Source organism: Xiphophorus couchianus, chromosome 6 (assembly GCF_001444195.1).
Source record: "Xiphophorus couchianus chromosome 6, X_couchianus-1.0, whole genome shotgun sequence".
NCBI classification, from domain to species: Eukaryota; Metazoa; Chordata; class Actinopteri; order Cyprinodontiformes; family Poeciliidae; genus Xiphophorus; species Xiphophorus couchianus.
This window is the reverse complement of record NC_040233.1, coordinates 14,542,144-14,569,907: the sequence shown is the minus strand read 5'-3', so window position 1 is coordinate 14,569,907 and position 27,764 is coordinate 14,542,144. Positions and strand designations below refer to the sequence as shown.

Here is a 27,764-nt window from a genome sequence, read left to right as displayed (position 1 = left end):
AGATTTACAGCATTTATCTAATAACCAGTTAGAATTTAAACAACCTGAAATTGGTTGTTTATTGTTTGGTCATTGATTAGATAGATAAATGTTTTGTTGTATTGGCTGAATGAACAGCTAAGGAATAAGGAAATGTAAATACTTGCACCACATGATTGAAACATTTTGGATTCATGAGAGTGATTTATCAAGCTGTAGTGCCTTGCGAAAGTATTTGTAACACTTGTACCTTCTCACTTTTAATTGCTTTCTTTAATCTACTGACTTCAATTTTATTGGTGTTTTATGTATGAACAAAAATGTTTTATCAGTTACTAGAGTAATGCCCTTTTTCTGAATTTGTTGGTGTCTGCAACACCCCTCTAGTATCATTGTCATTGTTATTTTGCACAAAAATATTAATAATTTGAGTAAAAAATAAAATGATCAGGATGATGATTTGAGAAGTGATAGGAAAAGGACAGTTTTAAAAATTGTACACAATTATATTCAGCCTCCCCATGTCAACACTTTGTAGAACCAAATTATGCAGCAGTTCAGTTCAAATGCACGTCATACTTTTCCTAATTTTTTTTTTTTTTTTTTTTTAAAAGAAGTCTTATTTTACTCTGACTTCCAAACTACGTATTTACTACCTTGTGTTTTTTATCACATAAAACCCCAATAGAAAAAAAATAAAGGTTTGTAGTTTTAACATGGCAAAATTTAATATCTGTAGGAGTTTGAATACTTTTGCAAGGCCCTGTAGTCATTTCTCTGTGCTAAAATGTGCAATTTTCTCAGTGTATATTTGTGCGTTGCAGGTGTGCTGTTCAGTATCGAAGTCACGTCAACGTTTTTTGCAGTCAGGAACTACTGGAGGGGCTTCTTTGCTGCCACCTTCAGTGCTTTCGTATTCAGATTGCTGACTGTCTCGAACCAGGAGGAAGGTACAAGAGACTAAGTATTACTTTGCTTACAAATGTCTGAATATTTGTGTGACTTCACCTGTGCCGTAGAGCAGATATGTTGCACAAACAATGGCTTTTATATGCATTTTGTCATTCAGTCATTTTAATACAAAAGTCAAGCTGACAGATTGTCATTCATGGCTGCATGCTGTCTGCAGTAGAGTGAGAACAATCTTCTTTTCCCCAGAGACCATCACTGCTCTCTTTAAGACACGCTTCCGTCTGGATTTCCCTTTCGACCTTCAGGAGCTGCCGGCGTTCGCCATCCTCGGGTGGGTGTGTTTCTCGGGAGTGACTCTGCATTAAACAGTATTCAGTTTCAGAGAATATTTTGAATTTTATCGAGTTTTGCTCTCCTAAAGAGGCCATTTTGCGACTTAGAATTTGAAGGTTGATTTTTATTCAAGGAATGTGGCATAAAAGAAACTTTGAGAATAATGGATCTGGATCAGCCTATACCACATTAGTTGGAAGCTAAAATGTTCCTAAAATCAGGAAATTGGAATAATGTCCTCCCGTGAGAGAGTATCCAACAATAATTGACTTAACTGAAGTCTGTGGTTGTTTCTGCTTTAGGAAACCAGTCATGTCTTTCTGTTTGCAGCATTGCTTGTGGGTTTGGGGGAGCTCTGTTTGTGTACCTGAATCGACACATTGTGGAGTGCATGAGGAAGCAAAAGACCATTAACAAGTTCCTGCTGAGGAAGTGAGTATCAGATGTATCTGGTCCTGGTTTTTTACTTTATGAGCACCAATTAGGCACAATATGCTGCTGCTGAAGCGGCTATTAGTACTTCTCTGTCACAAATCCTTGAAGGAGAACATCAGGAGGTGGATCAAGTACAAAGACAAAGCAGACAGCAGTTACATCCTAAAACCAATGACCACACACACATTGTGTTTGACAAACAGACAGACTGAAAAGATTACCTTTAGTCAAAATGGCAAAAATTCAGAAAAGATATGTTTATATGTTTCAATGCTCATAGGTCAAACTTAAGGCCTGGAGGCCAAATATGACTCATCGTAGTTTTTTATGTGTCCCTTTAGAGCAGGGGTGTCAAACTCCAGTCCTCAAGGGCCGCTGTCCTGCAGTTTTTAGATGTGCCACAGGTACGAAACACTGGAAGGAAATGGCTTAATTACCTCCTCCTTGTGTAGATCAGTTCTCCACAGCCTTGGTAATGACCTAATTATTCTATTCAGGTGTGGTGCAGCAGAAGCACATCTAAAAGTTGCAGGACAGCGGCCCTTGAGGACTGGAGTTTGACACATGTGCTTTAGAGGGACACACAGGAACCTTCAAAACAACAGTAATGTCCTTAAATATTATTTTATCTATCAAATAAAATTATTTTTTGTCTGTACACTGCCAAATTACATCAGTATGAAAAGATGTTCAACATTATTTGATTTTAAGAAGTACTCATTGAATGCAGACAGCTGTTTATCAATATTTTAATGTTTTGCTAATGAGTTTTATCAATACATTTTGCCACAACTGGCCCCTTGAGGACATTCATGACCTTGATATGGCCCAAAATGGCAATGAGTTTGACAACTTTGCTTTAATGTAAGTAATGTAATTGGATTGCTTTAATGTAATAGGATTATATGACTCAATATATATGAGCATATAAAAAAGTAGAGTGTTGCTCAGGAGTCTTCCTCTCCCATGTTTCATAAAAGTAACTCAAACCAGGCTTAGACATACTTCAAAGAAATCAAACACCTAAAGAAAGAACAACAAGATATAAATAAGCAGAACTAAAATAGAGTTAGGAAACAATAAGCCTGAAATATAAAAGAATAAATCACCCTAAGCACAATGTGTTGTGTTAATCGTTGTTTTCTGAAATGCCACATTACTGTTGTTTTTTCGTACCTTTCCACCCTCTGACCGTAAGCCCCCAGGCTCTTTTTCACTTATGTTTACCATCCTCCTCCTCCTCACACTGTGTTTCACGGTGATGGCGTTGTTCTGGAGAAAAGTAGGTGTGTGAATTAGGCTAGTTCGACAAGTGTCATCGTCAAAAGTTATACACAGAGCGGTGAATCAACTGCTTACACACGGCGTGAAGAGCGCCCCCATTAATGACCCCACAGTCCGTCTCTTCCTGTCAGGCGGCTGGTGTACCCCGCCCTCGTCACCCTGCTGGTGTCCACGCTCACGTTTCCTCCTGGCTTCGGGCAGTTCATGGCTGGACAGGTGAGAAAATGCGTTTACACCATTCTGACAGGAGGAAAGCGCGTCTTGTTTGTTGTGAGATAATTGATGGACATTTTAAATGAAGTGAGAGTTGGTGTCAAGCTGAGTTCCCTCGCTTAATAAGCTGCTTAGCAGCTGATATGTTTGCCCAGATGGTAGATGTTTCAAAAATATTTTTGTTGACACGTACACTTTTCCTGAGCTCTTGATGTGCCATTGGGTCTAAAAGGTATTTTTGTTCAATAAAACCAACATGTAAAACTCTAGTTTTCTTACACCTGTAATCATATACACTGCATAAAAAGACAAGTAACTCTTTTTTTGTCCCTCACTAATGTTAACGTTTTCTGTCTTAGGTCAGTTAGGATGAATAAAATGTTTATATTTAAGAATTAGATATTTTTCAGAGGTTTACACACATTTTCTCAGTGTTTGGTAACATCTAGAATTTGTACCCTAGGAATAGCTTGTTGGCATCTTAACTTATTTATTGTGTTCATCTCAGGATGTCACACAAAGAAGCGGTGTGTTCAATTTTTAAGTAATAAAACAAAACAATTTTTTTGAATTCCTTTTTATTATTTGTCCTTCAAGCAAATAGAAATTATTTAATTAAACTTATCAGAAAGGGACAAAGAAGGAAAGAGAAAAAGGAAAAAGAAAGGAAGCAAACAAAGAATAAAAGAAAGGATGAAAGGAAGAAAGTTAAGTTTTGTGTTCAGAAAGTTGTCCTTGCTTATTGAAACGTTGTTCTTGTTTAACGCAAAATTGCACACAAAAAAAACAGCAGTTGAAAAAAGGTTTTTAGAAATGTTCGCAGGCGCCACATGTATGCTGCAGTGAGGGTTTGTTTCTGTCACACTCTGACCTGACAGACAGTTTTCCTGTTTGTCAGTTGACGCAGCACGAGTCTCTGGTTGCTCTGTTCGACAACCGCACCTGGTGTCGCCAGGGTGTAGCTGAGGAGTTTGACTACATCAGCCACCATCATGCCTGGAAACACCCCCAGGTCAACATCTTCATCACGCTCATCCTCTTCATCGTCATGAAGGTGAACACTGACTACTTTTGCCTGCTTCCATCATATAACTTTGGGCCCTCAACATGAATCCCTCTGTAGATTCATGTAATTGAATAGGCATATTTTCATGAAGTCACAAAGTTTGCATAGCACGATATTTGTCTTCCTCTGTAACTACTGACCATATCTGGTCTAAAGGAATTCACAGCAAACTATAGCCTAAAACTCTGCTCTGAATAATTTTATTTTTTCACCCAAGCGTTTCCCTGTATTTCAGTTCTGGATGTCTGCTGTTGCCACCACCATGCCAGTCCCGTGTGGAGCCTTCATGCCCGTCTTTCTTATTGGTGAATGAACAGTCAGCATCCTTCCTTTTTTCCAGGGAGCTCTTTGGGATGAAAGGCATTCTGTGTGTGTTGTTGACTGACAGGTGCAGCATTTGGCAGATTAGTTGGTGAAGTCATGGCAACCATGTTCCCTGATGGCATCCACGGAGATGTGTATCCTATAGTTCCCGGTGGTTATGCTGTTGTTGGTGAGTTGCTATGAATCAGCTTTTATACTCCTCCTAGGTCCTTCTACTTAGGATTTTATACTCATTCTGTGTAGCTTAGGTGACTTTATTTGCTGTAGCCTTAACCTTCAGCACATTTTAATCACTTTGCAGGGAGCAAATGCTACATAGCAAAACATCAAAACAAGATTAGTGCAATGATTACTGTTAGAATCCCCCCCCCCCAAAAAACAGTAAAATTTTGAATGACAAAAATAACACATAAAAATAGCTTTAAATGAGAATTGTTCAAAGAGTAATAAAAGCCTGTTTTTCATGTAACTGAAGATTTAGGAAGGCAAATATTTATCTGCTTTTCCTTTTCTCTGTGCAGGGGCTGCAGCGCTCTCTGGTGCGGTCACTCACACTGTTTCCACAGCGGTCATTGTGTTTGAGCTGACCGGTCAGATCTCCCATATCTTGCCTGTGATGATCGCAGTCATTCTGGCCAACGCCGTGGCACAAGCGCTCCAACCGTCCCTCTACGACTCCATCATTCGCATCAAGAAGCTCCCATATCTACCAGAGCTGGGGATGGGACATCACGAGTGAGTTTGGTCTTTTTTTTTTCTTTTTTTTTTGCTCTCATCTAAAGTGATTATTTGTTTCGACTTCATTTATATTTTTGACCTCTCTCTTTCCATCACCAAACTAGTAATGTCTCTTCCATCGTTTAGGAAGTATAACATCCGCGTAGAGGATATCATGGTCCGAGATGTGCGCTTCATCACCTTGAATTCTTCATACAGAGACCTGCAGGAGATGCTGCTGACTGGGCATCTAAAAACCCTCGCCCTGGTTGAATGTAGAGGTTTGTTTTCATTGTTTATTTTTTTGTTGTTGTTTTTTCTTGTTTGGAACACTGGGAGGCTCAGCCAGGGACGGGGTCTTTAGATTTTGTTAGAACATTTGTATCGTTCTCAGGTTAAGAGGGAAATTTCTATTATAAATTTGGACAGCATCAGAGGTATTTTCCTTTCTGATGATCTTATTTATTATTAGTTGTTATAAATACACCCTAAGCATTTTGAACTCAGACTTTCTAATTTGTTTCTTTTGAACTTCTTCACTTATCCATGTCATTTCTTCTTTCCTTACCTCCTCCAGATCTATTTTTTTCTCTTTCCCGTTCTGTTCACAAATAGATTGACTATGAAATTACAATATACAGTATAACCCATTGTATGTTTTGTTTATTCTCCAAATGCTGCTGAAAATAAATTTAGATGGTGTTTTTTTCTCCTTTTCCACAGCTTTTTCTAGTTCTTATCAATGCACATTGTGTTTTTCCGTTATCCTTTTTATATTAGAGCATATTAAAAATGGTCTGATCTCTGTCAGATTTTAAATTGCTTTAAATGACGGTAGACATAATTTTAAATTGCTTAATTTATTGGTAAATGTATGCTTTGAAAAGCTTGTTGCAGAACTGTGTCAAGTCCAGCGAGGATGACAGTTCCTCCTGTTTGCCGAAGCTGAGCTTGTAGATAAAGCAACATGACCTTCCTGCTGCTGCAGCAGCCACAGACAGCTTTCTGTCCTCCAGCCTGACCTGAACCTGAACCCCGAACCCTTTTAACATTTGCTGCACCGTTGAGCGACTGCTTGGTGCCGACAATTATTAGCTCGGTGTGTGGTCTCCGTCTCACTCACTCCTTCTGTCCCTGCAAAAGAAATATCTGTAATGCCAGATAATAGGAAGTAGATGCACAAAAACGGAGAAAGAATTGCATTTTATGAGCCAGTACGGAAGGATTTCACTTTTTCCTGGTGACTTAATGCATGACGGATTGAGCTGGTCTTCATCTCCCTCAGACTCCATGATCCTGCTGGGCTCCATAGAGCGACTGCAGCTCCAGTCCCTCCTGTCTCTTCAGCTGAGCCGCCAGCGGAGGCTCGAGTACCTTCGTCAGCTGGCCCAGGACAACGGTGCTCACGATCCCCTGCCCAGTCTGACCTCTGACAGCACCCCCAGCTCCCCTTGCGCCCACGTTCACCTCAACTCTCCCACCAACACCAGTGCTCGCCAAGTTGTCCGCTTCCTGGTGAGCACCCAGCAGGTGTGAGGCGTCGGGGGGCGCCGGGGCAGGGTTGGGATGAACTCAGGCTTGGGGTGGGATGCAGCAGTAGACTAGAAGTAGATCAGAAACAGCATGAGTGAAGCACAGAGCAGTAGGTAAAGGCACAGCTGCAGCTTTTGGATGTTTTATTTTTATATTTCTTTTGTGGTGGTAAGTGTTTTGCAAAATATACAAATGTGAAAAATTAAAACCTTTCTATGAACATCTCTCTTTTGTGTCTCTGTTGTCTGTGCCTTTACCCGTGCTGTCCTGTTTGTTTCTGTGCATGTGCTTGGCCGATCTGTGTGCGTTTGTGTATTTGTGTGCATGTATCTGTGTCCGGTCTCTCCTGTTAATGTGTTGTCCATGCAGATCTCCACAGAGGAGTCTTCTTCCTTCAGCCCGGTGGCTTCCAATGCTCAACTTCCTCTGAAATCTGCCTTGAAAACCGTATCGGCCATCAGTGACGCAGAGACGCCAAACAGTAAGTGACTTAAACAGACAAGAAACAAGAACTGGAACATGTAATTTTATGCCTGGTAAAAGTATTGACACTTTTTAGATGTTTATCATATCATATGCACAAATGTTTGTTATGTTTATTGCATTTATGTGTTGACCTAACCTTAGCTGTAAATGGAGCAAAAAGTGGTTGTTAAAAGTTTTGACTTGGGTAAATGCATTCATGCTTTTCAGAATTTTACTCATAAGAAAAACTTGAAATCCTTGAATCCTTTGCCATCCTCTTCAAAGTTATGTGCCACTTTGTGTTATTCTGTCTCATATCTCAAACATACGTTTCAGTTTGTGGTTGTAATGTGACAAAATGTGAAGACGTTTAAGGGCTATGAACACTTTTCAAGGCACTGTTTAACATTTTTAAGTCTCAAAAGCAGATTTAATAAAATCTGTTCTAATTTTTTATTTATTTTTTCCCCGTCAGGCTCACAGACCCTCTCCTGTGCGGATCCAGACAACGAGCTGCTGGAGGTGAGAAAAACCGAGTTTACTTAGGTGTGAGCTTTCTGTGGAAGGACGAGTGTGACATGTGCTGTGTGGGAGGATGCGCTCTCTCTGAGTCCATGGCTTGTTGCTGTCCTGTTGCTGTTAGGACTCGCCCAAAGGCACCAGAGCTTTGCAGTGTGATGTCATTCAGTTCTCGTTGTGCACAGCTCCGTCCCCAGTTGGTGACTGCACAGCGCTCTCACTGCCAGTCTTCCGATATCCCACATTTCACTTCACTTTAGTTAGAGTTCAGCCAGAGGTGGAGCCACGCGTCGAGGCAACTATCAGTCTGTCTTTGACTTCTTCAGCTTCCCACATAAACACAACATAATTTGACAATGAACAGCTTGGAAAAACCCAGAAGTTAATCTGACGACATTTACTCAGCAGGGTAAAAATAAATGCTCTCTACATTGTTCTAAGAGAAACAGACCCAAAGCATCACAAGGACACGAGATGCTTTTCAATATGGGCATCCTTTGTTTGACACCACACCTTGTGAGCTTGTTGCAGAAAAATTCAATCTCAGATCATTCTGACCAAAGCATACATGTCCAGTTGAATTCCTTGTAGCACTAAAAGCATTATTATCTCCACATGGTTTTGTGACGGTAGATATTTTTTCTTGGGCTGCCTCAGCAAACAACTGATTACCATGGAGATAAAATCTAAAACCTTTTCCGACACCAACTTCTCTTTGCTATGACTTTCTAACAGTAAGGCTTTTTTTTTTAACCTCACTCACCAGCCTCCTTGTTCCATGGAGACAAGATCACCTTGGGTCCTTATCCACTTGAGTGGAGAATAGCTAAGAAAAATGGGCTTGTGCTTCATGTTCATAAATTTATTTCAGGGACACCGAAAGTCACAAAGTAATTACTAGAAGTTTACACAAACTCTGATCAACCTATAAAACTAAAGTAAAAATGGCAAAATTACTTCTATGAAATTAATTTTAGATGAGCTGTTGGAGTTGACAATAATTGTGCCACCAATAATGCTTGAAAAAAACTCATTTCTTAAAGTGGGATTTCTTTCCCCCATCTTACTAAGATCTACTGAAATAAAGGTTGGAAACTGAAATTGAGAGGAAGCCACTGCAACGGCAGTGAGGTGTTTATTTTTGTGAAGGTAGTGCATCAGTAAAAGCATCTTTAATAATTTTAAACTTTTACTACCAAAAGAATGTTTTTATTCAATTTTTACCATCAGAAACATTTAGATTATCCTTTCATTTATCATTAATATCATTATTAGTTTGTTATAATAATAATATATAGTAGCAAGATCATGCACAATAATACTAACAATAAAACAAATCAAAATGATTATTTTCTGATTACTATTTGGTTCAAAATTAAAACACGTCATCATGTAAATGTAGAACAGCCACTGTACCATAATATGTTGAGTTTTCTAAATTAAACAAAGAAACAAAATGAGACATATTTTAAAATTTTATGAGCTTAATTATAAATTGAACTGAGTTTTTCCAAAGAATAGAAAAAAGGTTTGCCTCTAGTTTCATGACTCAAACGTGTGGATTTAGTCTTATTCTCCTCTTTGGCCTTCATTTGTAATAGGAGTTCCTTCTTCTGAAATAAGTAAATATAGTTAACACAGTTTCTTCTATAACAGATGTTCAAATAGGATTAAAAACAAAATGTAGAATGAACAGTACATTTATCCTGGCTGTACATAAAACATTAAGAGCTGCAATAAAATCGTGTGTCTCATAAAGACCACGTTCCCTCGTCTTCATCTGTGGTGCAGTAATTACAGCCTTTCAGTAAAACTGTGCTTACATCACAGAGACTTCTTCCCTGCAGAAGTCTGGCTGCCATGTTCACAGGGTTAGAAACTGTCCGCTTCATGTGAACCTTGTGTTAATCTTGTGCTGTGATGCCTTCTCTCCCCGGGCTGGAAGAGTCCGGCCGGGCCGGCGTCTCCTGACAAAACAAAGCCCAAGCCCAAAGGAGTGAGGATCTCCATGGCGGTAAGACTGTCTGCCGCCTAGAGACTGTTGCTAAGTAACTGTTGCCTTGCGACGTGCGCATAGTAAGTGCTGGAGCAAAACTATTTGTGGTGCTCAAACCGAAAGCATCAGAGTGGCTTTTTGCAGAGAGAGAGAGTGTGTGTGAGAGATTGGTCAAGATGCTCTTGCTTTCAGATGTTTTCACTCTAAACTTGTTCAGTGTGACTGTGCATTTTTTAACATATTTCTTCTCTTGCATTAATAAAACTGTAGAGTGGTTCTCACACTCCTGGATGTTTTCCATATCTTGTCATTTTAAAACCACAAACACAGCGTGTTTTATTTGGGATTTAAACTTATACAATGTAGTGTATGCAAATAAATGTCTGAAAGGAACATAAAGCCTCTCTTACAAAGATAAAATGCAATGCAACAGAGTGCATTTAGAAGTTGATTGAATGGTAAAAAGTGTTCCTTTGTTCACCTTGCCTTGTCGCCGCTAATGGTAGTGGCAGCTTTGTGTCGTGTGGATTTTTTTCTTCTGTAGAGGCAGGGAACTTTACCAAAGTTGATGAGATAATGCATGGGAGTAAACCTTAAAGAACACTTGTTACAGGCTGAAAAAGCCTTGACACTGGGGCGGTAGCTCTCTTCCAGCAGGATAACAATCCTGAATCTACAGCCAGAGCTACAATTAAATAGTTTGTAAATAGAGTATTAAAGTGTTTGAGAGACCCAGTCACAGAGACTCTCCATCCAAGCAGCCTGATCTGGAGATATCGTGCAAAAAAAAAGAATGGCCAAACAATCTAGTCTCTTGACCTGGAATAATGATAGACAAACCATAAAAGATTTGGGATGCAGCTGCAGTGAAAGGTGTCTCTACAAAGTACTTACTCAGCAGGGTTGACTATTTTGAAATGTTTTGATTCTTTGAGTTTGTTACATAAAATCCCAACAAAATACGTTGCTGTTGTTTTATGGCAAAATATGAAAACATTATTATGGTGTGACTATATCTGGAAAGGCACAGTAAAACACATTACATATTTTTTTCATCTGGAACTCTGAAACTTGAAACTAAAACCAGCTGCTGCCTTGTAATGTGTTTTGATGTGTTTTTCCAAGTTATGCAGTTTTAAAGACATAAAAATAAAACACTGACTGTCTCACTTTTTTGTATTTTTAGGAGTCTTCTGAGGTGGAAGATTGCATGACTCCCTCAGAGGTGAGACAAGTCAGGAGGACTTCTGTAATTCAGATATTTAAAATCCTTTTTTTTTTTTTTTAACTCTGGTTTCTATCCCTCTGCAGATAGCCGAGTGGGAGGATCAGCAGCTTGATCAGCTGGTGGATTTCAAGAACTGCAAGATTGATCCCGCCCCCTTCCAGCTGGTGGAGCAAACGTCTCTGCACAAGGTACAGAAATAGCCAACAACCTTTAATACCATTTGATTTAAATTTAACTGGCAGAACTGTAATTTAAATAAACAGACGAAGGTTTGCATTTGATACGAAGCCTGTAGAAACGGGTGCCCTTATTTCACCAAATGTTCATAACTTGAGCATGTCTAGTTTAAATTTAGATATAAACAGTTAATCATCCTAAAAAATGTATTCTGTGATAAATTATTCCAAACTATCCTCTCTCTGTAAATGAAATCTGTGAAAAATCTCTTAATCAGTGGAAGTCTACGCCTCCTGATCTGACTCTGTGACCATCTTGAAAGCCAAGAATACAATGCTGTCCCGTCCCTGCATGACAGTTCACACAGACCAGATGCAAAATGCAAATGAGCCCCTTTCAAGTCTGTATTCAGGCCATGACCCACCTCTCCTCCTCGCCCACAGACTCACACTATCTTCTCTCTGCTGGGGCTGGGTCACGCCTACGTGACCAGCATGGGACGGCTAGTTGGAGTGGTTTCTCTCAAAGAGGTGAGCATATGATTTCTTAAATTTTTTCATCTTTATGTGTTTGTTTTAAAGATATTTAATTGACAATTTTCTCTCTTTTTTTCTGTGCTCCCACTGGCTGTGCTTGCTTCCTATTTTCCTGCTGCCTGCTTCTCGGTATTTGCAGCTGCGTAAGGCCATAGAGGGCTCGGTCACAGTGACTGGAGTGAAAGTACGCCCTCCTCTGGCCAGTTTCCGTGACAGTGGGAACACCACAAGCGTATCTGAGGTAACAGAACTACACAAGCTGTGCATGCGTCACAGAGGGCTGTCCTTGCCACGGGAACCTAAGCCTCCGAATGCGGCGAAAAAGCTGGACCTTTCGTTCAAAGACGTCCCCGTCAGCTTTTCAGACAAGACTGATTTGCAATTTGAAAACAGTGATAACCAGTTGTCAGACCTCGTCCTTCAAGAAAGCCCCTCATTCACCGAGGACCAATCAGAGTTTACTTTTGACTGTAGCCCCTCTCACACTGAGGAGTCAGAGCTGGGCTGTGACCATGACCCCGCCGACCCCGCGCCAGCGCCGGACGAGGTGGAACAAGAGCACAGGAGTCCGACTCTAAACACGGACCAATCAGAACCTGGGGGAGAGGGTAGCACTGACCACATCAAGGACCAATCAGAATGCTAATCTAAAGCTTATCTATACTGTCGCCTCATAAATGTATCTGTTTCTTAAATTTGCATCAGTCCAGCCTAGACACTTGTGTTTATAACCCAGTGATGTGAGCGAATGTCTGTTGATAGGGGAAGGTTGGTTTTATTTTTTATTTTTTTTTAGCCACAACAGATTATTTATGACAGACCAAATATTTCTGTATTTTCAAAAATGTCCACATCAAGGTTTGTTTATCGTTGGAAAACCAGGATGGTCCCAGACATATGTTGCAGAAAGCCTCCTTTCCCCTCGTGTGCTGCTGATAAAGTTTGTTAATGAGAAAGTGTGAAGTCAGAAAGCTTAAAGCACAAGGCTCACAAATCACAGCTGAACAGCTAAACTGAATTTGCTGACCAAGTCACATTGTAGGGGGAAAAAACAGCAAGTTGGCCTCAACAGGGAAGAAGACTGCTCTGACTAAAAATTGGTGTGAAGTGTCTATTTAGGAGTATTTGCATTGTTGCAGGGGAGCAATGTCGAGTTGGTAGGGAAACTCAACAACGACTAGTTAGTGCCTAGATTGGCTCTTGATATTAATCAGAGTTCTTTCTGAAGTAGCTGGTTACTCGTGAGATTAACAAACCCCTGATCACAAAAAGATCCTCTATATCACAGTTGTGGATTAAACGAATAGCTTTTTTATGATTGTACTAAAGATTTCAGGTGAAATCTTTTGCCGAAATAATTGGCTCGAGTCATGTGATTGGTTAAAATAAGTCCTATTGATTGAGAGTAATCAGTCTGCTAATGCAGTTGAGTGCCTCGTTTTCAAGTGGCAATATGTAATCAATCCACAGTTCCTGGCACAAACATTACCCTCTAAACTTATTCTTACAATTCTATTTGTCACATCACATCTACACACTTCAATGTATTTTATTGGGATTTTAAGAGGAAAGAGAAAAAATACTTTAAGAAATTAATTTATGAATGAAATGTTTAAATGTGACATCTGCCCATTATGGTGCTATATGCTATACAACACTAGTTTTGCATATAAACCAGAAAGATAAGTTTTGCTCTAATCTGACCAGAGGCCCTTATTGCCTCCTATGGTGGCAATTCAAAACTGCAAACAGAACATTTGTTGGATTTTTTTTTTTCTACTAATAATTGCTTTTTCCCTGAGGCGTTTGCAGCATGGCTATATCCTCAGTGTTTAAAATAAATGAAACACACCTGGACTCTATTTTCTAACCAGGAGGCAATTGGTCACACATGATTTTATTTAGAGAAATTGGTTGATTAGACCACACACATTTTCATATTTTTGTGTCTTTTCCCTTTCAGTTCACAATTATGTGTTACTCTATACTGGTGTCTTAAAATCCCTTTAAAATCTATTAATGTTTGTGATTGTAACAAACAAAAAGTGTTAATAGTGACTGATCAGAGTGCATGCGTCATATTTTATGAAGACATAAATAAAAAATGTGTTTGCTTCTTTTCTGGTCTAAAAATCCGGTAAATACAACATCAGGTGAGAAACGGCTCATAGCACATTGCATATTGTCAGAACTCAGAACCACTGTGTGAATAATATACCCACCATTATTCAGTGAGCACTAAATTTAACAGCAGTACCTTACAGTAATTGTCTTTTCTGTGACCCTCATTATAATTTGCAGGCAGTAGTTCATGCTCAGAGCATTTTGTTCAGGTTGAGGTCTGAAATTACTGAGTACTATTTTACATTTTACACAGTGTGCTAAGATTTTGGTGCAGCTTTCTGATGTAGATTTTCAAGAATCAGTGTTCTATTAGGTGAAATATTAACTCTGTGACAGATAGTATCATATACTTTAACTTAGTGTATGGTTGCATTATGGTTCTCCGCCCAGGGTGGTATTCTCTGGAGAGTGTCATATGCCTACTGTTCTGAGCTAAACAAGCCCACTAGTCCCTCCTCTAACACCGTGCCTCATATTTGCAGTGAGATGTTTGCTGAGCTTGATTGATTTTACTAAAAATGTTTTTTTCCTTATAACAAAACATTGGTGGCCTTATTAATGCATTGTTCCATAAGTCTTGTGGTTTGTTTAAATGTAGGAATCACAAGAGGATGTCTCATTCTATATTGTTTAAGCAACATTTATTTATTTATTTCACAAAATGTATTTGTCAATTTGTTTATGTTGATATTCAACACAAGAATACTCACAACCTGCAACTTCCCCAAACTTCTGCTTTAATCGGACGGTCGACTTTACTATTTTTCAGGTAATCTGGCACGTTTGATAAGAAGCAACATGCTGTTACTCATCATTTGCATTTATATAAAGCAGCAATATTTCCCCTGGTTTCTCACACAGTGTTTCTGCATTTAAGCTTTGTAGATATTAATTTATGATGCTATAAGATGTTATGAGCCGTTACATTTGAGCCGAGGCTATTCACCGAATTTTAAGACCTGTTAAAAACTAATGCTTTATTATGTCCTCCTAACACAAAAAATTAGATAATGTCCACACCAGTTTTAGGAAATGTCACTTAATTGATAATATGTGGTAAATGTTCAGACAGAATTGTGCATATTTAGATCTAAGCATCCATGGCGACTATAGTTGCGACTGTTCCAGGAGCACATGAAGCCCCATTGTCTAATTTTAGAGTACTTTGTTGTTTAAGTCTTTCAAAGGGGATTTGTTGACAATAAGATATATCAACACCAGCTTTACAGTTTTATATTTGCGTGGGCGTGTGCGTGTGTGTTTTAGACGTCTTCATGTGTGAGCAACCAAAAACTTTCCATAATTAAATCTGGTCCAGTCTCCTACGTTTAATTAGCCAAAATAAGGTCCTGTTGAGTTGAAGCCAAGAAAAAGTACATGAAATTATTGGCTCCTGTGCGAATAATGTTGGCTAAAAACTGAAAAGAGCAAATAATACTGAAAGCACAGAATGACAAGGGAATTACTGACATAAGCACATGATGGTATTGATCCAAATTACCTATGTAAGAGCAATGCACAAATCTGAGAGCCTCTGTCGGTGACTAATAATAAGATGTGCTGTTGGTTTATGTGTCAAATGAAATGCAATACATTCATGTTATTAATAAAGCAAAGGGAAATTGCAGACTGTATTATTTAAGGTATATTGTCATCAGTATTGGTCTTTCTTTTGATATCAGATACTGGTCTATGGATCAGCCCCCAAAAATGTATTTCTGGGATCTGATCAAACGATGACAAAGGCAGCTTCCAGAGATCCCTGCAGCTGGACACAGGGCTCCAACTTAGCAGTAAAGCACATTGTAATTATCATCTTGCACCAGTCGCCGTTAGAGCTTTGTTCGGCTTTACAGCGGCTGACTCCGTAAGGACGACATAGAGTCCGTTTCATCATCCGAACATCTTCTGCTGCTGTATGTGAGTTTAAAGTGCATGACTAATGAGGGGGCCTAGTTGCAAAATTTACAGGCTGTTGTACACACACACACACACACACACAAACACACTCCAACGCTCCTCTGTGTGTGGTCTGTGGGTATTTACCGTCTCTTTATAACAGAGTACATTCAATCCAGCCTGAGCTCTAAAGGAGCAGTTTAACCACTGTACAAAGCCTGAAAAGTTGTGTGAATACTGCTGATGGATTTCTTTTAGCTTCAACTCATTTTTTTTTTTAAATCATTTGTGAATTGGCTGCAGGAGGCATGGGCCAGTATGAGATTTTCCTTTTTTTTGCCCTGAGTAAAAAATACATTGGTTTTAATAATGTGAACAGAAACATTTTCACACAGTAACATTGTCTAAATGTGATTACGACCATTAACCCTGCTGCTGCTACCCATACAGACAGCTCACTGAGGATATAAAAGTCAGTGTTGTTTAGATGTTTATGCATAAGCTGAAGAATAAACCCCTGCTGAATTTAATAACAGTTTTCATGAATTATTATGGAAACCAAGTCTTGACATCTTTTTTTTTTAACGTCAGACCAACATTGAAAAACTAACAAACTGATTAATTATTCAGGCTGTTGTGCCCAGGTAGCCATTCTGCTTTACTGCTGGCTAACAAAAGTACGGCTCTTTGTTTGTCAGCTGTTGACTCAAAAGAGCATTACCTTAATGGAAGTGACAGATATTAATTCAATTACCACCTAAAGACTTTTTACGTTTATCACAACTGAAAAAAAATTCAGCTGAATTTGTCTTTTATTAATAATTTGACAAATTAGAATGTGCAAATAATATTTTCTTATTAAATGATTTTTGACTTACTGCTAATGAAAACTTTCAATTCATTCTCAGAAAACAAGAGTATTATATAGGACAAAAAAAGAGTAACATTTTCAATTGTAGAAATGTCACCCTAATAAAAAGTAAGTCCATACAGTACATGTACTCAATATTTCCGTGTTTTCTCCTTTTGCATGGAAAACTGCAGTCAATGGAGGCAATTAGCCTGTGCTACTGCTGTGGTGTTAAGACACCCAGGTTGCTTTAATAGCAGACTTCAGGTCATCTACGTCGAGTCTGGTGTCTCTCATCTTCCTTCTGACAATTCCTTAAGGGGTTTTGTTTGCTGGCCAATCAAGCACAATAACACAATGATCACTAAGGCAGCTATTGGTACTTTTGGCATTGTGGGCAGGTGCAAAGTCCTGTTGGAAAGTAAACATCAGCATCTTTATAAAGCTCATCAACAGTGTGAAGCATGAAGTGCTTTAGGATTCCCTGATATCTGAACTGCACACAGGCAAATATTTTCCTTACATTCTTGTTTCCATTAACATGTTTGGATACTGTAAGCGAGCAGAAATGGCATTTGGTGACTTACCTTTCTTCTTGTTACAGAGGCTGTCAGTGCCTGTCTATTCACTGGATACTGTTCAGCAATCTCCCCTGTAGTTGTGGAGGCCAAAACAACATTTCTGTATAAGTCTTAACAGTAACATTTAAATCATTTCATTAGCTGTAAGTGATATCTGTTAAAATTCACACCAAGTTGTATTTCCTGGATCTAAAGGAGATATTAAGTTATACTTTTTGAATGGAATTGGGGAAATTGACTTTTTAATACCATTTTATCTTATTGCGATAAATGTTTAGTAGCCTTCTACTGAGCAGCTGAACATAAGTGTGCAGAAACAGATGGGGTTGGGGGTGCATTACTCTATAAGCCATAGAGCTGGAGAAAAACAAGCATTCCTTCATGTTATCTGACGTCTTATTCAAAATTATTGAAATCTTGAGAATGATCAGATGTGAAATTATCACAGTTTTGTAACATTTTAAAGTCTTGATTTACCTTGATACCAGTTACTGGCCCATGCCTAACAGGCAGCAAATCAGATTTGTTTTTTTTCTCTGTTTGTGCAGTAAATGTCTATCACTTTTTGGGTGCATATGGAACATTCTGTAATACTTGCATTATAAGGTAATGTATAAGGAATTAATAGTAGAGAGCATCTGAGCTAATTTGCAGCGTATCTAGTTAAGCAATAAGTCTGTAGTATCTCCCTTTATATGACACTGGCCTGTATATGCTTTGTACATACAGAAATACACAGATGAGGAAAATCTACATGCTGATGTACATAGGAGGATTGTGCATTTTGAACTCAACTACCATTGTTATTTTTCAGAGAACATGAAATTGTTTTTGTACATGAATGAATAAATTTAAAGAAAAAAAATGTGCAAAACAAAACTGAGAATTTGATTCCTTTTTTTATTCCCCAATATTTTGCTTTCGCTATGACTGAAAAAGAAAGCACCACCAGTGAATCTTGTTTCAAAAATCATATTTATATACTGTATGCAGGACACTCGTGCTTTCCATATCAAACCCATGTGACACAGGATGAGCTGGAAAATACACCACACTACAAAACATCCATAGAAAAAACAACAACAAATGAACAGCACATGCCTCTTCACAAAAATATACAAAACTCAGTTTGAACAACAGCTTTACATCCTGATTAAACTCTCCAACACGTGCACTGTTAACAGCAGCAATAACCTGTGGGAGGAGATCAGTAAAAGGCCTGGAAGGCTGACGGATGAAAAGCTTCCAGAGGAGGAGAGATGGCAAGAAGAGGGGAGGAGATGATGAGAAGAGGTTCACAATGTCATCGGACTAGATCTATGTCGTATCGGAATCAACATCGACTCAGAAAGACATAAACATGGACGATACATCACATCAAATACTCCTTCTCCTCCTTCTTCTCCTCCTCCTGCTCTTCTACCTCTTCCACCTCCTCCCTCTCCTCCTCTTCGTCGAAAGACGCCACTCCAGAAGACCCCCGGTCGGAGAAGAAGCCTCTGGGGCTGCAGTGCCACACCCGCACCTCGTGAAACACGCTGCCTTCCTCCTCCTCGTCCTCCTCGTCCTCCTCTCCGGGGGACTCGGAGTGAGAGGTGGAGTAGCAGGAGTCGAACCTGCTGCTCCGGTTCCGGGGCCGCCACTCCGGCTTGCTGTGGACGCAGTCCTCGCCATGCTGCTCCTGCAAGGGAGTCAGCTTCTCCACCAGCCCGTGCAGCCGCTCTTCCTCCTCCTCTTCCTCTTCCTCCAGGAACGGACACATGCAGTCGCTGCACGAAGACGGCGAGCCGCTCTGTAGGTCATGATCAGTCGGAGGCCTGTCTTGGAAAGGGCCGCCGCTGCTGACGGAGCCTACGGGACGAACAGACTGTGGCACCTCGACGTCTTGGCTCTCAGGCTGGCATGGCACTCCGCCGATTGGTTTGGACATGGCAGCGCCTGAGAGAGGAGCAGACAGTCAGAACCTCTGGACATGGGTGAAATGAATTATGGGGGAAGAAAACCAGAAGGTGAGCGCCTTGTCAGAGGTGATGAATGAAAACAGCAAGGGTTATGGAAGAAGAGGATGAAGATGGATACCTGGATTCTCTGTGGGTAAGTTGCAACTCTGTCCGTTGGTGTGGGATTCTTCATCATTGAAGTCTTCCTCGTCCTCCTCATCATCATCTAGCGACGCCCAGGCACGCAGCTTGGCCTCGGCAATTGCAAACTGCTCAGCCACTCCTAGCAGGAAAACAGGTTTAGCTTAGTTAGACATTGTGAGCACTACACCACCGAGGAGCATCAGGTCACGGCTCCTCTGGGTTCAAATCTAATTAAAGCTTCCTGCATTTCCAGGAGGATTATGAAATCTGTTGATGTCTGACAAAGAGTCTTTTACATCAGCTTGGAGGAATGTTAACCCACTTCTCTTTGTGAAATTGGTTAAATAGTTTAAAGTTGTGCGATTGAGTAAAGTTAAGTTGTAAGATTCATTCATTCGCAAACCAAGTGACGTTACTTTTAACTTTATAACAATCCAGATTGCTCCATAAAACAAGTAGTCTAACGTGTAAGATTGTGGTTGAACGAGAAAACAGAATAACCTGAACCATAATTTCTGCTTTTTTTTTTCCTTGTAATGTTTTGCTTCTACATGTAGGTCCTAGATCTAATAAAGAGGGTAGAAAATGTATTTTAAAAAATGCTTAAAGTCTGATATCAATAAGGAATAGCAAAGGTACCCTTTTATTTATCTTTACACATTTTTTGTTTGAATCAAAGGCAAGATCAACATTTATCACTCTTATACATTTAATCAGAGGAGTTCATGGTTATGGCTTCAAAAATATCAATACATTCTGTTTGAAATTCCCCTCAGATACCTCGGAAGTGGCTCAGACGCAATCAGCTGCCTGTAAGAGGGAAAACAATAGCTCTCCTGGCTTTCTGTTTGAAACGCTCATGGTGAGGCAACCTTTTGGCATTTTGCTGCGTTAATTAGGCTATCAAGACGAAGAGACTTCATAATGCGCGTGATGTACGCCGGGCTTCGTCTGCTCCCTGCTTTCCTCCCCCTCACATTATCTCCTCATCAAGCTGCAGCAATGTCACCAGCGCCAGGAAGGATGAGTCACGGCAAAAACAACAAGCGCTGCTGTACCGTCGGTGAGCATCGAAGTGTTCTGAGAGTGCGTCTAATAGGGCCAACATCTGCTGTCAAGACAAACCAGTGGCCGGGGTAGCCGGCGGCTGGGCGGGGCCTTTCGCGTGGAGACAGAGGAGTTTTGAAGGGATTAGTCTCATGACAGCAGGTGGACGCCGGTCACGAGATGATGCTGCAGTTAAACCATGCTAAGTAAAGTATGCACATGATTACCCAAACAGACATGTGACTGTAACTAGCAGTAATCCTAACTCTGAAAACTGGATTTAAATTGTAAAAGTTCCTGCGGGGGCGAGAAAGGAGAAAAGGGGTGAATACCTGCAGCAAACCGAGCCTCCTTCTCCCCTTCGGTCAGACGGCAGTAAGAGTTGAACTGGGAGTGAGTGCCTGGTGGAGGACCTGTAGGCTTCGGCCAGCCTTTCCACTCTATGAGGTGGGCGACCCGGCCCTGGGCCAGGGAGGTGGGCTTCGTCACATGGTCCCTCACCGCCTGAGAGATGCCTGGATCCAACGGAGGTGTAAAGGTCGGCGGCTGATCTTTCAGAAAAAGCTTTTGCAAGATTTAGCTTACCATTCAATGAAGATCTGGCGAGCGCTGCAAATTCATGGATGCCGACTGTTTTCCTGGAGTCTCCCGGAGATTTTCCCGACTTTGGAATCATTTCACTCTCTTCAAATTTCACCTGCAAAAAAAGAAACATGACGTTTCATCAAAGTGTGCCTCGAGTTCTTCGCATTTGTGCATGAAATTCAGCAGCTGTTTCATCGTCCTACAAACAGCTTACATTCCCCAGCATACCCACTACTGCAGATTTTATGATCCAGCGGATGAATAATATAAACACCTGGAAAAAAAAAAAAAACATCAGAGTGAAGTTCTCCTACCTCTTCCACTCTTTGCCTCTCCATTCTTTCGCTACTCCTGATGCTTGGCGTCATTGCGGACACGCAGAGATGGTTTCAGGGCGTCATAAACCCACACAACTAAACATCACCGCTCCGCTTTGCTGGTTTAAACCACCAGTCAGACAAGCAGACAGCAATGCCCTAAATTTGCTGCACAGATGCTGCTAAAGCCACAGTAAGCCGGTGAAACCCGGTCCGAGTGGTCAGAGGGCTGGGGCAGCAGTCTCCATTTGACTGAGGAGACATATGGCGTGTGGGTAAAGCAGTTCCAGCCGAACGCGCTTAGCGCAGAGCTGCTGATTGAAACCGATACTGCTACCTAATGAACTCTGTGCCCTCAAAAGGTAAACTCACATGACCAGCTGGATCAGTTGGACAAGGCGGATTCAAAACATGTCCCGTTTCTGTTCCTGGGACTTTTAACAAGCAAGAGACGCGTAGCCCGAGCAAACATGCATGACTTAACAGATATTGTTAAGCAGATTGGCTCCTAAAGCAGCTAAGAAGGAAAATCTTCCCGGCGGTGGTAAAAGGCTTACACTGAAGTCAAGCATGACAGGAAATGCGCGCAAACAGGCAGGCGGGGAACTCGGGGAGGAAGTGATATGAAGGTGGAAACTGTTTCTGCAGCTCAGGTGACAGTCAACGCTCCCCAGAGGAGAGCTTCAGCCTGGAAAACACACCCGTGAGATGACACTCATGCTGAACGCTGACAAACACAGGGGGGGCGTGGAGCTCCGAAAGGCTCCCTCCTGAGATTCAGACACAAATTTCAGCACAGTGGACAGCGCGACACTTCAGTGGGGATTGTTATAGGTCACATGAAATTAAGCTGCATTCGCATCGCATTTGTATGGTTCATACATATTTCGTTACATTTACTTATTTCAGTTATTTCCCAATAAAAAAACAAGAAGCAACCCCATCAACCAAATCGGAAACATAGACTGTGGAAGTGATAATTTCAACTTCACCCTTTTTTCTAAGCAAATACTGTCTCCTACGTCTTGACAGAACAAAGAAAATGTACTTTTCTCACCTTAACATGTATATAGTTTCCTTTTAACACATTCAAATAATGATAAATAAACAACAGAACTAAACATTAAAAACCATGGATCAGGCTTTTCTTGGTTTTATCAAAGCATGGTTTTGTTGAATTTTTTTGGTTTGGCATAAATGGAATAGACACATAAGTAAGAAAAAAACATCCAAATTTTTTAATATTTGTTCTATGACCACAATAAGAGTCGATGGTCAATCTCAGATTGACATCTGTACACAAAAACATATTTATAGAACATAGTTTAATTTTTATACCTAAATTTAAATTTGTCAAATGAATCACACAAATGAACCCCTTTAGGTAGTAAATATTTCTTTTATACATAATTGAGATGTGTGTGCTTTTATAAACGTACATTTGCCTTTCAGCTCATATTTATTGTGCCTGATTTGGACTCTGTTTTAGTCCTTTTCGTCAACAAAATAAAAACATATTCATTTTTTACCCCAGGGTAATTTGGGCCAATAAGAAAGGTTTTTGTAAAAAAAAAAAAAAAAAAAAAAATTAAAGAAATTAAAGCAATTTCAGCAGGGCAATCTGAAATGTTCAGAAAATTCTGTCATATTTTCTAGCAGTTAAGTGTTTTTATTAGTTTTATTTATATATTTTTGCCATGCTTGATTGACGATTGTGTTTTATTTTATTTAAAGTCTTATCAATTTAATTTGCTACATTTTCACTTGTTGAGGAAATCTTTCCAACTAGAACATTAAAGTGAGCGTTTTATTATTAAAAATGTGAAATAAAAGAACCATTAGGGTCTGCTTTATCTATCTCCTAATTCTAAAAACCTAGAACTCCCTGCTTTCTAATCATTACCTTTAAATCACAAATAACAAACAGAAGAAAGATTGGTAAACAGCTACTTGTGTACTTGAGATTTGAATACAAGGTCCTTTTGCTGTTTGGTTTTAGAGCAACCTGTATGTGTGACTTGCTTTAATCCTTTAATCCCACCGGGCCAGCAGACCAATCAGGTCTCCTGAGAAACGTTTCTGTTGGTACTGAAAGTTAAAACTAATCATGTTATTATTGTCACCTGAGAGCTGTCCAGACTGGCAACAATGCCCCTTCATGTTTTAGGATTTAACGTCAAAAAACATTCAAGAATTTTGCCCACAAAACAGAACATTCAGTCTGTTGCAGTAGTATGTTTTAGGCTGAATGTTTTATTAATAAATGATTGCTGTGGTAGATCAGCTAACGCTTCTACTTTACTGAATTCTTTAGACATGCCAACTGTAGCCCACAAAAGGCACATTTCATAAAAAAAACCATGTTATTGCCGTCTCACCTTTACTTATAAATTAAATCCATGCACCAAAAATTCTGCACAGAAATATCCGTTCATCCAAAGCCAAGTCTATGCTCGGCATGTCTTTTCTTGTATACTATTCCGTTTGAGAATCATCAAACTGTCTCGAAGGAAACCTTTCAGCTCCAGTGTTGGTCTTCCTTTAGTTATTATCTCCTGCTTCAATTGAAAATCCACTTTAGAAAACTTTAAGTGTAGAAATGTAGTCTTCCATGTTGACGTCGGAAGAGAGGAGAAAACAAATATATCGCTGTACTTTACATTTTTTTTTTTTTTTTTTTAACTTTACTTATTTACTGTATTTCTAGCTTACTGTCACTCTGCAGGTATGGAGTCACAAAACCGATGTCTGGGATCATGAGCGCCCCCTGCCATGAGGCAAGAGAACTAATCTGTTCTCTGCCGTTTCTGATCGCTCCTCAGGACACGAAACACGTTATACAAACAGTTGGTGGCAAATAACACAGTACTTTGTATATATATATATATATATAAGCTAAATTATGGAAAATCAGTTCACATGTTAAATGTTTTTTTACTATTTTATTAGCGACGTACAGACAGGAGGAACATTCTCCCATAGGGTGGCAGCCAGTGCAGTTAGCGAGAGGTTGCACAATCCCAGGTGAGGCTCAGCTCGCTGCTGCCTCACCTGCTGCGCTACCAAGCATTTGAATGGGAAATTGCCACAATTCAGCGATTTTGAGGGAAAAAATAAGGAAAATTGGTTAAGCTAAATGAAAAATAAATACTTTATAGTACAAACCACAGGGTGAAAATAGCAATATAAATTATTTTATCATTACATATTATTTTTCCATGATGACAGGTGAGGCTCTGCCTCACTTGCCTCCCCTGACCGCACGTCACTGTGTCTGGGCATCACTCTGTTCTGTTCTGTCCTCCAGAAAGGCAGACAGGAAGTTAGCTGATCGACTATTGCAACCATCAAATTGTACTGTGTCTGTTTGGGTCCAAGGAACCATAAATGAGGGGCCCGTCATCTTCTTAAATCCGGCCCTGCACTTGATGTTAATTAAACGCTATTGAATGATGACAAAAAGTACGTGAAAATCAATGTTATTTTTTTTTGGTGGGGAGAAATAAAATAAAACATTTCACACCTGCATAATATATTCATGCTGTGGAGTCTCTTTTGAATCCTCCCACTGCAGGTAGCCAGCTCTTTGCGTCTGATAAATGGAGCTAATTAAAGCCAAACAAACCAGATTTGTGGCAGTGACTGCAGCTAGGAGGCTTAGGTGTTCTGGATTATTTTTCCCTACCAATCTTAAACGCGCATACAGGATCTCTAAGACAACAGCTGTCTCGCCGGGCACCTCTGGACGCTGTGATCTTGACTTATATGACCAACAAGTGGAAGGGTGAAGTCGCTCTGCCCGCAGCTCTGTGTGAATGAAGCGAGGCTGCAGTGCAGAAGCCACACTTGTTGGGTTTTTTTGTTGTTGTTGTTGTTTGTTTGGGGGGTTTTTCCTCTGGAAATGGTGCATTCAAGCAGCAGAAGCGATACACTCATGGCTGAATTACGCACCAATCCGCCATTGATGAGCGCAATCAAGTCTGCAGCCTTCAATTATGACCGAGTGGGAATTAAAAAAAAAAGAGAGAGAGAAACAGAGAGAGAGAATGGCGCCAATGGAAATAGCAGCCGATGTGTTGAAGCCTCTTAAGTCTCAATCTGCATACCAATAGCTTTGTACCTGCACCAGATAAACAACCCCTGTTTCTTACCGACGCTGCTTCTCATTCCCATCGCAGTCGCTCTCCTTATGTCCTTCTCGGCCACCTACCTGGAAGTCGGACCGCGGCTCATGGCTTTTGCGCTTAATTGTCTCCCAATCCGATCAACAGATGATACCGCGGGGTTTTGTCCTCCAAGCTGCGGGGCTCTGCGGCTGAGCGGCGACGCTACAGTGACGGCCGAAACATCCCCGTAACTCCAGGTTCACGAGCTGCACTACATCTCCTACTCACGCGCACCATTTGTCGGCGTGTATATGGGTTACATATAGGCTGAAGGCTGTCCAAATGTCTCCCGACGGCGAGCGTCATCAAAGCAAGGCGGCGTCGTCTCTTCACCGCACCCCCCCATCATCTCCTCTCCTCTCTGTGCTGCCAAGAAGATCCAGCAACCTGCAGATTCAGTCCAAGAATCACTGCAACCCACTGCTGGTTAGTTGTTTCATCAGAGGGCTTCAGGCATTTGCAGTCGCACAGTAAACAACTATAAAAAAATAAAAATAAAAGGCACGCAGGGTGCAGCATTTCTATGGAAAATTACTGACACCAGAAAGGTCAATAAGTTATCAACATTGGCTCTTTTTGAATGAGCATTTGTGCAAAGACTTCCAAAAAGGAAAAAAAAGAAATGCAACAGCTGTCACTGACAGTTTCCACAGAGCATATGGAAACATTTGATCTTTCTTGCTCACCAGAGCTTATCTAGTAATGCCTGATAAACTTAAAATAAACGATGATTCATGCTTGGAGGTGGGATCCTTGAAAGGGTCATTTGAGACACATGGGTCAATATACAAAAAAAAAATAATACAAGAGGTGGAAACCCGTGAACGTTTCTTTTCCAAGCTTACAAATTTCACGTAATGGTGTTATTCTACATGTTGGGTATAATGACACAGAAGTCTTTTTCTTATTGCAATAACTTAAAAGATGTGCTGCACTCTTAATTTCTCCAATTGTTCAAAAATAAACTGCACATCAGTCCCTTTATCGCTTTATTCATAGTAGAAATTACTATTTTATATATTTATATACATTTTGTCATTTCAGTTTATCTTTATAATTGTATGGAATAAACCAAACAAAGTCCAAAAAATATTAACTATGATGAACCAACTCTGGAGCCATTCAGCTTTTCCCTCCCCTGACTTCAAATGGCCTGTTAGATTTAATTAGATATTTTCAAAGCGCTGAGCTGGTCTCTCAACATTCATAGATGCTGTCCTGCTGTTTGGTTGGATTGTTCCAAGGTTGCAGATGCACTGATCACATTTTCAGTCATGGAGAAGCAGAGTATATGACACAGATGAATGATTTTGGTATGCTTGTAATGTGCTTCACAAATGTGAGGATGTACATAGTTTGGTGATATTAATAACATCATCTTATAGCTTAATTGAGGTTGTTTCTGAGTATGGAACAGGTTGTGGGGATTGCAGATTTGGTGAAGATGCAGATTACATATTATGGTTGATTAAAACAACCATAAGCAAGGGTGCTGTGGCGGCGCAGGGGTAACGCACAACCCATGTATGGAGGCCTTAGTCCTCGATGCCGACGTCACAGGTTCATATCCCGGCCTGTTGACCTTTGACTCAAGTCTTCTCATTACCCACTTTCCTGTCTACCAGTCCATAGCAGGGCTCACAGTAGACGGTGTTCAGAAAATCAGCATATATCGATTTAAAAAATAAATTGGCAAGAGGAAAACCAAAAAAAATGAGACAGAAAATGATTTTAATGGACCAGAGAATAGTTAAAATGGCAAAGACTTGGTAAGTGATCACCTCCCCCAGGGACAGGTCCAGTGATACTTCAATAAATGCCTTTGTGAAGCCAAGTTATCAGCAAGGTCTGATTTAAAAAAGAAAATGTACTGAAGAGGTTACAATTTGCCACCCAACTCATTAACTAGTTCAAATAAAAACTATAAAAATATTTAATAGGCTGATGAGAGCAAGATTTTTTTTCTTTTGGGGTTTGTTGGGGTTGAGTGTGACATCACCCCAAACGTTGAATTTATACACAAACAATGAAAATATCCCTAATATTTTTTCCCCTTTTCCCATCAAGACGCCTTCGATCCTAAACACACATATAACATGTTGGCACTTGTGTTTAAGACCAACAAGATTAACATCCAGGTTACTGGACGTTATTCGGAAAACTAGTTCTAGTGAGATCACCCCACTAGAACCCCCCCCCAAAAAAAACAGGAAGTGTAGAACAATTGTGGATTCGACCTATGGGTGGACAACTAGTTCTATTGGCAATAGCTGGTCAGGCCGATGCTAAACAAACGTGAAGCAGCTTTCATAAGTACTTCCAATAATGGTATAAGCTGTACTCATAAGATTATATAAGTCCAACAGTAATTCAAAATATGACTGCATTATGAAT

At 40.1% G+C, this 27,764-nt stretch overlaps 2 protein-coding genes across 7 annotated transcripts in view; one reads left to right on the top strand and one right to left on the bottom strand.

Moving 5' to 3' along the window:
- The window catches only part of clcn2a (chloride channel, voltage-sensitive 2a), a 56,448-nt gene extending 38,404 nt beyond the window's left edge, over positions 1 to 18,044 (top strand). For 2 of the 5 annotated variants that reach the window (XM_028020729.1, XM_028020726.1), the window contains exons 9-25: positions 804 to 929; positions 1,138 to 1,222; positions 1,555 to 1,656; positions 3,057 to 3,159; positions 4,055 to 4,210; positions 4,458 to 4,527; positions 4,611 to 4,715; positions 5,068 to 5,281; positions 5,411 to 5,544; positions 6,549 to 6,793; positions 7,166 to 7,277; positions 7,737 to 7,783; positions 9,726 to 9,794; positions 10,963 to 11,001; positions 11,088 to 11,192; positions 11,625 to 11,711; positions 11,857 to 18,044. In XM_028020729.1, the coding sequence (XP_027876530.1) occupies positions 804 to 929; positions 1,138 to 1,222; positions 1,555 to 1,656; positions 3,057 to 3,159; positions 4,055 to 4,210; positions 4,458 to 4,527; positions 4,611 to 4,715; positions 5,068 to 5,281; positions 5,411 to 5,544; positions 6,549 to 6,793; positions 7,166 to 7,277; positions 7,737 to 7,783; positions 9,726 to 9,794; positions 10,963 to 11,001; positions 11,088 to 11,192; positions 11,625 to 11,711; positions 11,857 to 12,363 (2,306 nt within the window). In that variant the 3' untranslated portion in view covers positions 12,364 to 18,044. The remainder of the gene's footprint in view (positions 1 to 803; positions 930 to 1,137; positions 1,223 to 1,554; positions 1,657 to 3,056; positions 3,160 to 4,054; positions 4,211 to 4,457; positions 4,528 to 4,610; positions 4,716 to 5,067; positions 5,282 to 5,410; positions 5,545 to 6,548; positions 6,794 to 7,165; positions 7,278 to 7,736; positions 7,784 to 9,725; positions 9,795 to 10,962; positions 11,002 to 11,087; positions 11,193 to 11,624; positions 11,712 to 11,856) is intronic. The other 3 variants (XM_028020728.1, XM_028020727.1, XM_028020730.1) reach the window with 3 other exon arrangements.
- An 83-nt stretch (positions 18,045 to 18,127) lies between these two features.
- fam131aa (family with sequence similarity 131 member Aa) lies at positions 18,128 to 25,803 on the bottom strand. Of its 2 annotated transcripts, none has more exons than XM_028020733.1 (5): positions 25,415 to 25,803; positions 20,888 to 20,999; positions 20,635 to 20,817; positions 19,251 to 19,394; positions 18,128 to 19,109 (listed from the first exon to the last, which is right to left on the bottom strand). In XM_028020733.1, the coding sequence occupies exons 2-5, from the start codon at positions 20,976 to 20,978 to the stop codon at positions 18,544 to 18,546; spliced, it is 984 nt and encodes a 327-aa protein (XP_027876534.1). In that variant the 5' UTR covers positions 20,979 to 20,999; positions 25,415 to 25,803; the 3' UTR covers positions 18,128 to 18,543. The 2 variants fall into 2 exon arrangements, with proteins under 2 accessions (XP_027876534.1, XP_027876535.1); XM_028020734.1 differs by lacking the exon at positions 25,415 to 25,803 and adding an exon at positions 21,202 to 22,293.
- Positions 25,804 to 27,764: the final 1,961 nt, after the last annotated feature.

What these genes read in the sequence shown, in the direction of transcription:
- fam131aa (XM_028020734.1), bottom strand. Translation starts at nt 21,255, where the DNA reads ATGACGCCAAGCATCAGGAGTAGCGAAAGAATGGAGAGGCAAAGAGTG. An exon ending in CGCCAGATCTTCATTGAATG is followed by an intron (nt 20,818 to 20,887) that starts GTAAGCTAAATC and finishes CGTTGGATCCAG; the next exon opens with GCATCTCTCAGGCGGTGAGG. An exon ending in GGAGGCTCGGTTTGCTGCAG is followed by an intron (nt 19,395 to 20,634) that starts GTATTCACCCCT and finishes TTTTCCTGCTAG; the next exon opens with GAGTGGCTGAGCAGTTTGCA.